At 38.8% G+C, this 13,493-nt stretch overlaps 1 protein-coding gene across 1 annotated transcript in view; it reads left to right on the top strand.

The window, feature by feature from the left end:
- Nucleotides 1-13,493, top strand: part of EML6 (EMAP like 6) — a 139,165-nt gene that overhangs the window by 90,770 nt on the left and 34,902 nt on the right. The window contains 8 exon segments of the mRNA XM_040553503.1: nt 187-280; nt 5,157-5,257; nt 7,038-7,240; nt 8,227-8,338; nt 9,037-9,164; nt 10,836-10,977; nt 12,162-12,314; nt 12,586-12,717. Of these exon segments, the coding sequence (XP_040409437.1) occupies nt 187-280; nt 5,157-5,257; nt 7,038-7,240; nt 8,227-8,338; nt 9,037-9,164; nt 10,836-10,977; nt 12,162-12,314; nt 12,586-12,717 (1,065 nt within the window).

The raw sequence follows: 13,493 nt of genomic DNA, 5'->3' as shown, positions 1-13,493 counted from the left end.
GCATTCACCACCCTCAGTCCCCTCCATCACACACTGTAGGTGAAGAGTAACTTTTGGGGGTATTGGTACTATATGTCTCTTTCACATTCTAAAATATCAATTTATAGCATGTTTGTTGCATTCATTGCCTGTTGTATTTTCACTTAAAGCCTTAGCACCTTTAACATAAATGTTGCTTTTGTACAGCTGATGGAAAATGTTTGGCATCTGTTGGGCTTGATGATAATCATGCCATTGTGTTTTGGGACTGGAAAAAAGGAGAAAAGCTAGCAACGACTAGGTAAGAATGCATCTCAGTGTAAATGTGCACTGTGATTACATTTTTCTGAATAATATTATCCACATGTATTACTGTATAGGAAAAAAAAAAAAAAGAGAGAACACCTCTCTGAAAACAGAATGGTGTTTCAGAGCAATATATCCATCTAGATTGAAAGAAACACTTGGGATCTACAGTTTAGTATTTGGAAATCCTGTGAACTATTTCTATCAAGACTTCCCTAACCTTTTTGTTAGGACAGCTACTTTGATATTGAAGCTCACTTAATGATTTTGCAGTTAGGTTAATATTTTCTCCCAGCTTTATTTTGTGATTCAGGGCAGATCTCAAAGTTGTCATGTTTTCATTTATGCATTGGATGATGCACTGGGTTATATCAGCATACATCTGCTGCTCACTTTTCTAAAAAGAAAAAGGTGTTCCCTCTCACATACATTGATTTTTCATCTTTACTGATTTTGCCTTCCTTGTGAATCAGCTGTTTGCAGTTACTATCAGAAAGCTATCCTCCCTCTCCCTGCTGGCCACCCTTTTTTAATGCAGCCCAGGACATAGTTGGCCTTCTGGGCTGCAAGTGCGCACTGTCAGCTCTTGTCCAGCTTCTCATCCATCAGGACCCCCAAGTCCTTCTCCACAGGGCTGCTTTCAAGTTCTCCTTCTCATAGCTTATATAATACCTGGGATTGCCCCAGCCCAAGTGCAACACCTTGCACTTAGCCTTGTTGAACCTCATTAGATTCTCATGGGCCCACTTCTCCAGCCTGTCCATGTCCCTCTGGATGGCATCCCTTCCCTCTATTGTATTGACTGCACCACTCAGATTGGTGTCATCTGCAAACTTGCTGAGGGTGCACTCGATTCCGTCATCTTTGACGTTGATAAAAATGTTGAAGAGCACTGGACCCAAGACTGACCCTTGAGGGACACCACTTGTGACCGGCCTCCACCCAGACATAGAACTGTTGACCACAACCCTTTGGCTTCAACCAGCCAACCAATTCTTTATCCACCTAACAGTCCATCCTTCAAATCCATACCTCTCCAATGTAGAGAAAAGAATGTGGTGAGGGACCATATCAAAGGCTTTGCTCAAGTCTAGGTAGATGATATCCATTGCCCTTCCTTTGTCCACTGATGCCATCACTCCATCATAGAAGGCCACCAGATTGGTTAGGCAAGATCTGCCTTTGGTGAAGCTGTGCTGACTGTCTTGAATCATCTCTTTATCTCATGCATTCCTTAACATGTCTTCCAGGACGATCTGCTCCATGATATTCCCAGGCACAGAGGTGAGGCTCACCAGCCTGTAGTTCCCTGGGTCTTCCTTTCTCCCTTTCTTAAAAATGGGAGTAATGTTTCCCTTTTTCCAGTCACTGGGGACTTCATCTGACAGCCATGATTTTTCAAATATGATGGAGAGTGGCTCAGCAACCACGTCAGCCATCTCTCTCAGCACCCTGGGTTGTATACCATCTGGCCCTATGGACTTGTACACATTCAGTTTCATTAGGCAGTCCCGGACTTGTTCCACTGTCACAGTGGGATGGAATCTGCTCCTCTCACCCTCTCCTCAAGGTTCAGGGTCCTGACAGACATAGGAAACGTGACCACCAGTGTAGAATGAGGCAAAGAACTTACTGAGTACCTCAGCTTTTTCCATGTCTGAGGAAGCCAGTTCTCCCTTCTCATTTATCAGAGGGGGAACATTCTCCTTAGCCTGTCTCCTCCTGCTTATGTATATGTAGAACCCCTTCTTGGTATTCTTCACATCCCTTGCCAAGTTCAGCTCCATCTGTGCCTTGGCTTTCCTGATCCTGTCTCTACACATCCGGACAACACCCCTGTATTCCTCCCAGGCTACACAACCCTGCTTCCACTTCCTGTACATTTCCCTCTTTCCCCTCAGTTTAAGCTGCAGATCCTTGCTCAGCCATGCCGGTTGCCTGCCTCCTCTGCTCGATTTCTTCTGCTGGGGAATGGAGAGCTCTTGCGCTCTCAGAAGGGTGTCCTTAAGGAGCTGCCAGCTCTGTTCTCTTCCTGTGCCCTCAAGGACAGTTTCCCAGGGGATCCCAGCCAGTAATTCCTTGAGCAGCCGGAAGCTTGCTCTCCTGAAGTTCAGAGTCCTGACTCTGCTTTTTGCCAGACCCGTATTCCTCAAGATCACAAACTCCACTCCATGGTCGCTACGGCCCAGGCAGCCTCCAGTCTTAACCTCTTTAATGCTCTCTTCCGCATTGGTGAGCACCACATCTAGTAAGGCTTCATCTTGGGTCGGTCTGTCTATTACCTGGACCAGGAATTTATCCTCAACAGACTCCAGGAATCTCCTGGATTGCCTGGAACCCACCGTGCCTCTACCCCAGCAGCTATCCAGGTGGTTGAAATCCCCCATCTGAACAAGAGCTTGTGAGCGTGACAGTTCTTGCAGCTGAAGCAAGGAGGCCTCGTCAACAGACTCCTTCTGATCAGGTGGCCTGTAGCAGACCCCAACCACTAGATGTACTTTACTGGACCGATCCTTGATTTTCACCCACAAACTCTCAACCTGGTCATGGCTGTTTCTCAGGCACAGCTCTTCACAATCTATCCACTTCCTAACATAGAGGGCAACTCCACCTCCCCTCCTTCCTCACCTATCCCTTCTGAACAGTTTGTAACCATCAACAGCCACACTTCAGTCATGGGAATCATCCCGCCAGGTTTCCATGATGGCAACTACATCATAGTTTCCTACTAGCATGGTGGCCTCCAGCTCCTCCTGTTTGTTATCCATACTGCATGCATTAGTGTAAATGCACCTCAGCTGGGCCACCTTTTGGGAGGGAGAAGCCCTAGTATCCTCTTGACCATACTCAGGTGTTTCCTCACAGAGATCATAAAATAATCATTTATCTTTTAAAGAATTCCATTTTAAATTAGTATTTGTATTTTAGCAGTCCCGACAGGCAATTCCCACATTCTGGAAAGCACAGTAGGACATATAAAAGAGAGAGACAAAAACCAAGACAGGAGAGTTTACATCTAAGTTTTAGACTTAAGCCTCACATGCCCTTAGCAGGCAAGAAGAATAGAAGGATGTCTCCTTACAATCATATAGACCCACAAGAAAAATTCATGTAGAGGACTAAACCTGAAAAATGAAGTGTATGTTCACTGTTTACAAATATTCATTATGTTTATTATATACTTATTTGTATTCTTTTTCCTTGATTTTCTTAGTGTGATTTACTTCTGCATGACTTATCAGTTTTCTTTCCTTATGACAATGTTCAGAGTATATTCCCATTTATTTGTTTTAATTGCTCCCTAGCTTGTTTCCCTATCTATATATCTTGGATTTACAATCTTCTGTCTAGTTTCATTAAAATCCTTATTGAGTAAGCGTACCCTGTTAGTGAAAGAAGCTCAGATATGTTTTGATTCTATCTTATCATGCCTTATATGCTGATGCAGTGCTGGTCCTATTTGATCATAGTGTTTTGTGTTAGCGGAATCCTTAAGGGAGCTGAGGAGGGCATTGTCAAATTTATTTAGTGTCTAAATCAGTGAATCTCATGCTCTCCTACTTTCTTCATTCTGTAAGAGCAAATGTCCTGTGTCAGTCCCTTGGAACACAAGGGCACAAAAACTACACAGCCTTGGATACTTGTTTTGGTCTGACGACTGTGGGAAATTGGGCTGCAAATGTAGGCTATACAACCCAGGTCTCATGTGCCTGCAATATTCATCCTCTTACATGGGCAGACAAACTCTGGTCATTTTGCAGGGGACATCTGCACTGGGATGCGATTACTTTGATTTTGGACATTTTGCCTGTGTGATAGATGCTTCTATAACAGGCAGTATGACCTGCCTGAGCTGAAAGGCATCATTATAGCAAAGTAGAGAACCAGGAGAAGAAGGAATTGCAAAAAAATGTTCTTCAAATGTCGAAGGAGTAAAGGATTGGCTTTTGTCTAGACTGACTCAGCGAAAGAAAATATTCAAACCAAGAAGATTATCAGAGTTGTGATTTTTTATTTATTTTTTGGCTAAACCTGTCTCACAAAAATCACATATATTATAATCAAAACCTGAAAATTCAGGCTGAAAAACTGGTAATTTTTGCTCTTGGTGTTTTATAAAATACTGAAATAGAAATAATTACTGCATTGTATCTAGGAATATTTTCGTAATGGTAAAACTTAATCTTACAGATTTCCATAAATATATACTCCAGCAAGGATAGCGTTACCCAAGAACTAAATTTGAAGGTGTATATACTGCTGAATGAACTGCGTTCTAAATTATAATTTTATAATTTATTTTTCCTTTGGAAGCACAGTAGTTTTGAGACTTCCTTGTTTTTTTTTTATTTGATAGACTATTTTAAAGATTTATAAACTGAGTTCTTATCCAGTTAATTATTTATGACGCCCTTTATACCTTCTCTTAATTGCATTGACCTTTGTTGCCTGCCTCTTCATCATGACTTAACGGAACTGAAATTCAGTGGGAGACAATTTTTATTCACCATATTTCTGTAGTCTAATTCATACGTGTTTTATACTCAGGTACATTCTGATAGCTCTGTTGGTCAGACTCCCAAGGCTAAACTCTTGCAGATTAGAAATATGGCTCTGTACTTTTTGTTAGATAGGGTAATGATGGCAGAGAGAATGTAGACAGCCTCCGTGACTCATCTGCCAGACCTCATAGTGTTACAGATTCATACTCTTGTTTTTGTGCCAAGAGTATGACAGTTGTGTTGATTAGATTCTCATTGCTAAAGACTGTTTTTGGTTAGTCTGATACTGTGAAATGCTTATTTAAAACAGATCGGTTTGAAATGTTAAGTAATACTTTGCCATGTTTTTTATTTTTATTTTTATTCCAGGGGTCATAAAGATAAAATATTTGTAGTGAAGTGTAATCCACATCATGTAGACAAACTAGTCACGGTTGGGATGAAGCACATCAAATTTTGGCAGCAAACAGGTATCATATTGAATGTTTTCAATGTAATTGATTTGAGGATGTATATCTCCTTCATACAGGGACATCATGTTCTCAGTTTAATAATATGTTTTATTTGTAAAGGATTTTTCTAGTTACCAAAATACTAGAGGTGTCAAAACCTACCTCTGATTACGTAAATGTCACAATATTCCTTTCTCATTGGAAGTAATTTCCAGCTAATTATTTTTTAACTGTAGTCATAGTATTAAGGATTTCTCCTGAATAAACATCCTTGGCTCACAGAAAACGTGTAGTCCCTTCATTTACTCAGGCAGTATATGGCCCTGATTGTGAAAATGCCAGCTGGTAACTAAGAATCTCAGATGCCTCTGGTGCACTGCTTAAAAAAAAAAAAAAAATATAGTGCTTGCACTTCATATACTGATGGAACACTCCAGCAATCATTCAACTTCAAGATAGACCTGTGCCTGTTTTTCAGTCTTCAGAGATGTCTTCCAGATATGGAAGCACATGTTGCAAGGTGCCAGGCTGGAAAGGTAACGTGTGAGGACAGACCTTAAAATACTTGTCTGGGCAAAACAAAAAATAGATAAAACAGGTATTGTGCAGAAGTTCAGTTATAGAAATTTATATTTTATCCATTAGGCTAAAAATCACAATGTGGTATTGCAAGAATCATGATGGCAAGATAATACAATTTTTGTAAGATGCAGGAATTTTGTTTCTATTCATAAAAAATGAAAAACAAAAACGTGTTTTTCATTCTTTAAAAACAGATTCTGTTTCTGACTGAGGATATTTTTTATTCAGGACTGGATTTTTTGTTCTTCATGACTATTAATCATATACACACGACATGAGTAATGGGTAAAAAGGTCTTAGAGAACATCTTCACTGTGTAAAATTCAGCACAGGTAGGCAGCACAAGGGCAGCTAAAAATAGAATTCAAGACAATGAATAATTAGATAGTTTTAAGAAGTTCCTAGGCTTACACCATAACTTACGGGGTTCAGGTTGTACTGGTGCCTTCAGAATAACATTTACTCTTTTTTCTGCATTTTTTTATAGCTAGGGTGTTTTTGTAGTAATGAAATATACTTGCATTACTGTTTGCCAAATTGTATTACATTCATTTGCATTAAGCAGTTTTTTACTCCAAGAATCATCTCTTTGCAATAAAAAGGATATATTTTGAAATAAGATTTGCTTAATAGAATTGACTGAAGCAAGGACACCACTGCATATATTATTTTGTAAGTTTATTTCTGTCTATATGCACCTAATTCATGGGTGCATATGACTCCTTCCTACTTTCTGAACCAAAGTACACGGCTGTGGCAAAGTTAGGTTTTCTGGCAATCAGAAGTGGAATAAATCCTGTCATTCATTCTGCAAAGCTGCCGTCAAATTGTCGGGTGGCCAGTGGTCAACTAAAGCAAACCTCTACTATCTTTTGTGTTGTTGTGGTCACCTCTGAAGAGAAAAAGGGAGCTTGGCATGCTGTTGTGTGAAAGTGTTTTGCCTGCCATTGTGTTAATTCTTCTATACAATTCCTCACCAAAATTTATCATTTTCATGGAAGTAACAAGAATACAGGGTGTACTGCTTCAAAACTGTCATTACTAGATTGATTTTTCCCTTAATGTGTTTTTCCCTTGTGCACTAACTTTTCAGTGTTTCTGTTATCTACTATGTCTTAGGCAGTCACAAGAGATGATGAGGTCAAGACATTTGTCCTGTACAGCACTATGATTACAAACTGAAGTATAAAAGGACTTGCATTTGTTTATATTGCAGGTGGAGGCTTTACATCAAAACGAGGAACATTTGGAAGTACTGGAAAATTGGAAACTATGATGAGCGTTTCATATGGGCGAATAGAAGATTTAGTTTTCTCTGGTGCTGCTACTGGAGACATTTTCATCTGGAAGGATACACTGTTGCTTAAGACAGTGAAAGCTCATGACGGGCCTGTATTTGCAATGCATGCATTGGATAAGGTATTTGTCTTCTTTTGTGATCTATTCATCTTCATTATTTTTGTTTCTATATGTACTATCAGTGTGTCTTAGGCAAGCAAGACTTCAAGTATCCGAAGGTTTTGTTTTCCTGAGTTGATTATTCCAGATATCAGAAGTATTTTTCTTCCGATGCATCAATAAATCTTTAAGAGAAACTGTGGCAAATTATATCATTGATATTACATACCTGAGGTTTTCTCTGAAGACTGAGGCTAAGTTTTACTACCGGAAATCCGCTGGCAATTTTAAGATGTTGATAATGGAATATCCTTTCTCGGATTACCATTTCAGCTCTAAAATTCTAGCATGAGAAGAATAATATTTAGCTATAAACATTTTTATGTGTTAAAGGCAGTTAAGATCCCTCCAGCTCAGTCCTTTCTGGCCCTCCTTGATTGCTCCTAGTTTTTCCGTCAGTTTTTCTCTTTGATTGTGGTACTTTATCCTCTGAACATCCTCTTCACTTACGTTTGTGTTGGTTAGTGATTTATGTTGTGTTTTGCACTTGGTACAGATGAAGAGAATCTACCAAGGGAATTGATCAAAGAATCAGTTCCTGTTCATTATTAGAACAGTTTGAAACATCAGTTAAGTCTGTTGAGTTTGCAATAACTTGGGAAGCTAGTATTATCAACTACTGCCTCTTCTAAGGATGAAGCACATGTTTTTCCGTAGCTTACTTTCCCGTGCAGAAAAATGTTATGGTCCAGCATTGCATTGCTATTTACAGTAGTATGCACTCTGTATGGTTATCAGCCTTTACAGGATAGAACCCTAGAAAAGCATCTTAAAAAAAAAAAAAAAAAGCATAATTCTCCTCTTAAATGGTTTCTTCATAGGAAGAGGCTTCAGAAGTTTGAATTGGACAAATTCCAAACACACAGGAGAATTTACACTATATTTGGGCATATGTTAATATGAGAGTGCTGATGTTTACAAATGTTTTTCGTACTGTGATCATACAGGGGTTTGTAACTGGTGGAAAAGATGGAATTGTGGCACTTTGGGATGATATGTTTGAAAGATGTCTGAAGACGTATGCTATTAAAAGAGCAGCACTATCTGCTAGTTCCAAAGGTATTATTTTTCATTGTGTTTAATAAGGATTACATGTGTGAAGGCTAGTAAAATGGCAGTAGTAGATGTCAAATCTTAACAAAACACAAAGGAAATACTACTAAACTACTTACTACTGTGTGCTGGATTTTTTCTATTTTGGTTGAAATAACTTGTATTTCACCCAGTCTTTGTCGTTTTATATTTTATTCTGCTATTTCTTCCTCTATTCCCTGACATTTGGCTTTGTTTTCACCGAAGAAATTATTTTAAAAAGAAATATCACAAGCATGAGTTTCATGTTCAAAAGTCTGTTCTGCGTTTAGCAACTTGCTTCCTCAAGTGGCCAGGTTTCACATAGTAGGACTGGGGTCCTGATAAGTTGGAAAGACCTGTTAAATTGTACTTCCCCATCAGGCATCAGTGTGTAAAGTGGTATTCACAATCACAGAAACAATGTCTATGTTACTGCAGCATCTGAACCCCTTGTACACAGTCATTGTTAAATCAGTAAAATATCTTTACAAGGCCACAATATAGACTAGCACAAGCTCCTCTCCTTCAAACTATTAATTAAATCCATTAGGTAAATGTACCTCATGTTTCATGGTTGATTTTAAACAGGTTTTAGTTATATAAGCTGTATAAACTTCAGGTGAGATGAGGCTCGTTTTGGTTTCGCAAGAAAAACCTAAAATGAATGTCCTTGTATTCTTCAGGTTTACTTTTAGAAGACAATCCCTCTATTCGAGCCATCAGTCTAGGACATGGGCATATACTAGTGGGAACTAAAAATGGAGAGATACTTGAAATTGATAAAAGTGGTCCTATGACTCTACTGGTTCAGGTACAATATGGATCTTCCTATCAAAACATTCCCTGTAGAAGTACAAGACATTATTGGATTTCCCCATTCATTTGCTTTGTTTTCATTAATTCTGTTGGCCATCATTCCTTTCCTTGCCCAGACAGAAGTTGATGCTTTCTTATGTAAATGACTTTGAGATTCATTGTGGATTACAGAATTCTGAAACTAAAATTAAAAGCTAAGCTTAGCTAAAAGCTAAGAGTCCATTAAGTTCAAATGCTTATGAGACTTTTAATGGATGTTTTAGGCTTTTCAGTTCGGGACCCAATATAAAAATGGAAAATGAAGAGCAGAGCTAACACAATGTATTTTTTTATTTTGACAGTATGGATCCATTTATTTGCTTTTATTGAAATAATATAGTGTGTTCTGAAGGATCTTATATTTGTGAAAAATTGTTTTAGACTTCTAACATCTTTCTACAGTGACATGCGCTTGTCATTGCATGTGTTTTAAAGTATAAAAAGATCTCTTTTTGCAAGACAAAGGATTCGGGGAAGTTAAGTTAATAAATTCTGGACATGCATATGCCCACTGATGTATCTAACGTTGCTTTGTTTTAGTCTCTTTAATAAACATGCTGTCTATATGTAGAAAATTGCATGTATCATTTACTAAATCATAATTTGTCTTTACTTTTTGTTTTCTGTAGCTAACTAAATTGTTTTCTACAAAAAACGTTTCTTATCTTTGATATTTTTCTTTCCAGCTAGTTCTGATCACATAAAGTAATCTTCCAGATTTATACTGTTTGCATGACAGCATTAGTAACCTAAAGTGAGATGTTTTATTTTATAAATTATTTTAAACTAGTACAGTAATTTTGAATTGCAATCTCATCCTAATATAGTTCCCTTCATGTGAATAGTAAGGGAATATGTGATAGTAAAGGTAAAAGTAAAAGTGTAGTAGGGGAGATGTGATAGTAAAATTACCTCAAAATTACGTCTTTGCTGTGAGTTTTATGATAAAGGGAAGTTTTATAATTGTCATCCAGACTAAATTACATGCTCTCATGCATCAGCTTGAGCAGAAATATAAAATACATAGGATGTAATCAAGAGACCATGACGCTTCCTTCCTTTTTTTTTTTTAATGGTATTTTCCTATCTCAATAAAAAAGCCAGTTAGCAAGCTGAAATTCAGACTGAGAACAGTGAGAAATGATTTAACCTTGAAATGCTGTGCCAGCAAGTTATATGTAACTTGAAGGAAATCTAGAGAATGCAGGAAGAGTGATTAAAACATTTCAGTGAGTTCTGAGGAAAGATTAAAAGAACAAAGTTTGTGTACATTGGGCAGAGAAGTTCTAAAAAATTGCATAAACCTTGTAGACAGATCATCGTGAAATCCTGAAATGGACTAAAGTCTTGTCTTGGGCTTAACTATTTCCTGTTCAATTCAAGTCTGGAAGAGGGAGGTACATTGGTACAACAGGAATTGCAGCTATCAGTAGTGAAGGAAACTAATATTTCAGGTGATTATTAGAGGAACCAGACCAGACATTCAGGTCTCTTTGAATGTGGAAAATGTATGAGAGGAGATGAAGGCTTTATTGTCTGAGACTTGTACAGGGAGATAAGTCAAGTGCTAGAACACGTTACATAAAGGCAAATGGATTACTTCCTCATATTAAATGTTTTCCTCTAGGGACATATGGAAGGAGAAGTCTGGGGCTTGGCAGCTCATCCTATCTTGCCTGTCTGTGCAACAGTGAGTGATGATAAAACACTTCGAATCTGGGAACTTTCTTCTCAGCACCGCATGCTGGCAGTGAGGAAACTCAAAAAAGGTAAGCTTCATTTGGTCACATACTGTGATAATAATGACACTTTCTGTGACATCTCCATCTTTGTTCTCAGTGCACATCACAAACATTAATGAGGTAGGAAGAGGACACAATCATCAAAAAATTGGAAGCATAGGAAGTAAATTGTCCTTGGCCCGTGTCCAGTCTGTGACAAGTGTAGAAAGAGAAAGGGTTATAATCCATTGTAATGAATAATAATAAAATTAATTTTAATCTGTTTTACTCTGATTCCAGGGGGAATGATTTGACCTCAGAATCATTTTCCTTCCTAAGAATACTTAAGGCCAGCACATTTGCTGACATTAAAAAGTTTCCTTATAAAGACAAATGTAAAATTTTTTGTGTGTTAAGCACAATCAGTCTTCAGTGACAATATGAACTTTATGTGTTATTATTAACTTCTCTGAAAATGAACAGTTGTCCTGCCCTCTCTTCTGCATAAAAGTAGATGAGGTGTTTTGAAATGCTGCCTTCTCAAAATTACTCTCATTTCATTTACTCAATTCATAACCTTCAGGAAATTTTATGGTGTAAATTCAACGTGCGTTTTTCTCAGTGACAGATCCAGAGCAGAGGAATTCTAACTAGCTGAGGGAAAACAAAGTTGAATGTTTTGGAGAGGTGATCTGAGGGGTGGATGAGGATAGCTGTATGGTCAGAAATAATGTTGGGGGGAAAAGGGGGAAAAAGTAAGTGGAGAAAATGTAGTACATCTCTGTTTTAAATGCGCTCTACCTGAGCGCATAACTGTTATTCAATCATAAAACAAAGAAGCTTCCAAGTGTTGTATCTCTGAAAGACTTATGATTATGTTACCTGTAATGAGTCTTTGAATTTATCTAAACTTCCTTTCTGTATGTTTTCTTTATATATTTATATAATAGGTGTGTTTAGAATGAAATGAGATATTTGCAGCTAAACCGATTTCCAGACTGATGAAATCACTGTTGTCAACTCAAGAACAGCCTGTACAAGAGTGTACATTACCATTTAGTAAAATGTTAATCGTAGTTCTCCTATCACATGATAAACTTGTTTTAATAAATAACAAATACATTTTAAAAGTATATACTTGATGCAAAAAACCTTTCACTTACACTTTGTGATAAGTTTCTCAATCACAAATTCAAAAACCTTAAGATACTCCTTTTCATTTTCCTTGATAGGTGGACGATGCTGTGCCTTTTCTCCTGATGGGAAAGCCTTGGCTGTAGGATTGAATGATGGGAGTTTTCTGGTGGTAAATGCTGACACTGTTGAAGATATGGTATCTTTTCACCACAGAAAGGAAATGATCTCAGATATAAAGTTTTCACGAGGTATAATTAGAAAGCAAAGTGAAAGGGCAGTGTTTATCTTACAGTTTGTTTTTCTACTCTAGACATAAGTTTGAATGTTCAGAAAGTAGATTGACTTTTTGTGTGCTTCATGTCTTTAAACACTTTACAATTCTGTATAGTTGTATGTAGCCTTGTATAATGGGGTCCACCCCTGCTTGGGGCCTTTGGGTCAACTGCAGTAATAAAAATGCATAGCAATAATAATTATAGCATGTATGCCCTTCATAACCTCAATGTCTCTTCTTTACAGAATCAGGAAAATACCTGGCTGTGGCTTCCCATGATAATTTTGTGGATATTTACAATGTGCTTACCAGCAAAAGAGTTGGCATTTGTAAAGGTGCATCTAGCTATATCACACACATTGACTGGGACTCGAGAGGTAAAATGTTTGACCAGAGATTCAGTTTTAAAAGTTCTTGCAAGAGGGAATATCAGAATTGCTCTGGTGACAGAGCTCAAGGAGGAGGTGGAGAGGTTAAGGGCCATCAGGGAGTGTGAGCGGGAGATAGACTGGTGGAGCAACTCCCTGCAAGGCCTGAAGGAAAGACACCAGGGTGAGACACCCCAAACAGTGTTGGACCTTCTGCCCTGTTGCTGTTGAGCAGAGGGAGGGGACCTAGGAGTTGAAGAGGAACGGAAGCAGGTCCCTGCTCAGCGTTGCAGGCAACTCCCCTCCCTACCGGCCTCACGTTCCCTGGTGCCCTTACACAACAGGTTTGAGGCCATGGAGCTTGAGAGAGACTGGTGGGTGAGGATGAGGTCAAAAGTCTACCCAGGAGGATGCTTAGGGCAAGGAAGTCGACTCCATGCCTCAAGACTGCCTCCACTAAGAAGGAAAGAAAAGGGTAATTGTTGTATGCGACTCCGTTCTCAGGGGAACAGAGGGCCCTGTATGTCAGCCTGACCCTACCCGTAGGGAAGTCTGCTGCCTCCCTAGGGCCAGGGTCAGAGACATTGCCAGAAACCTTCCTAACCTGGTTCACCCCTCTGATTACTATCCTCTTTTGATAGTCCAGGCTGGCAGCGATGAAATTGCTGACAGAAGCCTGAAGGCTATCAAACGGGACTTTAGGAGAGCGGGACGATTAGTAGATGGAGCGGGAATACAGGTGGTGTTTTCGTCCATCCCTACAGTGCCAGGGAGGGGTACAGAGA

This window comes from Cygnus olor, chromosome 3 (assembly GCF_009769625.2).
Source record: "Cygnus olor isolate bCygOlo1 chromosome 3, bCygOlo1.pri.v2, whole genome shotgun sequence".
Classification (NCBI taxonomy): domain Eukaryota; kingdom Metazoa; phylum Chordata; class Aves; order Anseriformes; family Anatidae; genus Cygnus; species Cygnus olor.
Note: the sequence above shows the minus strand (reverse complement) of the source record. Positions and strands in the feature narration are given on the sequence as shown.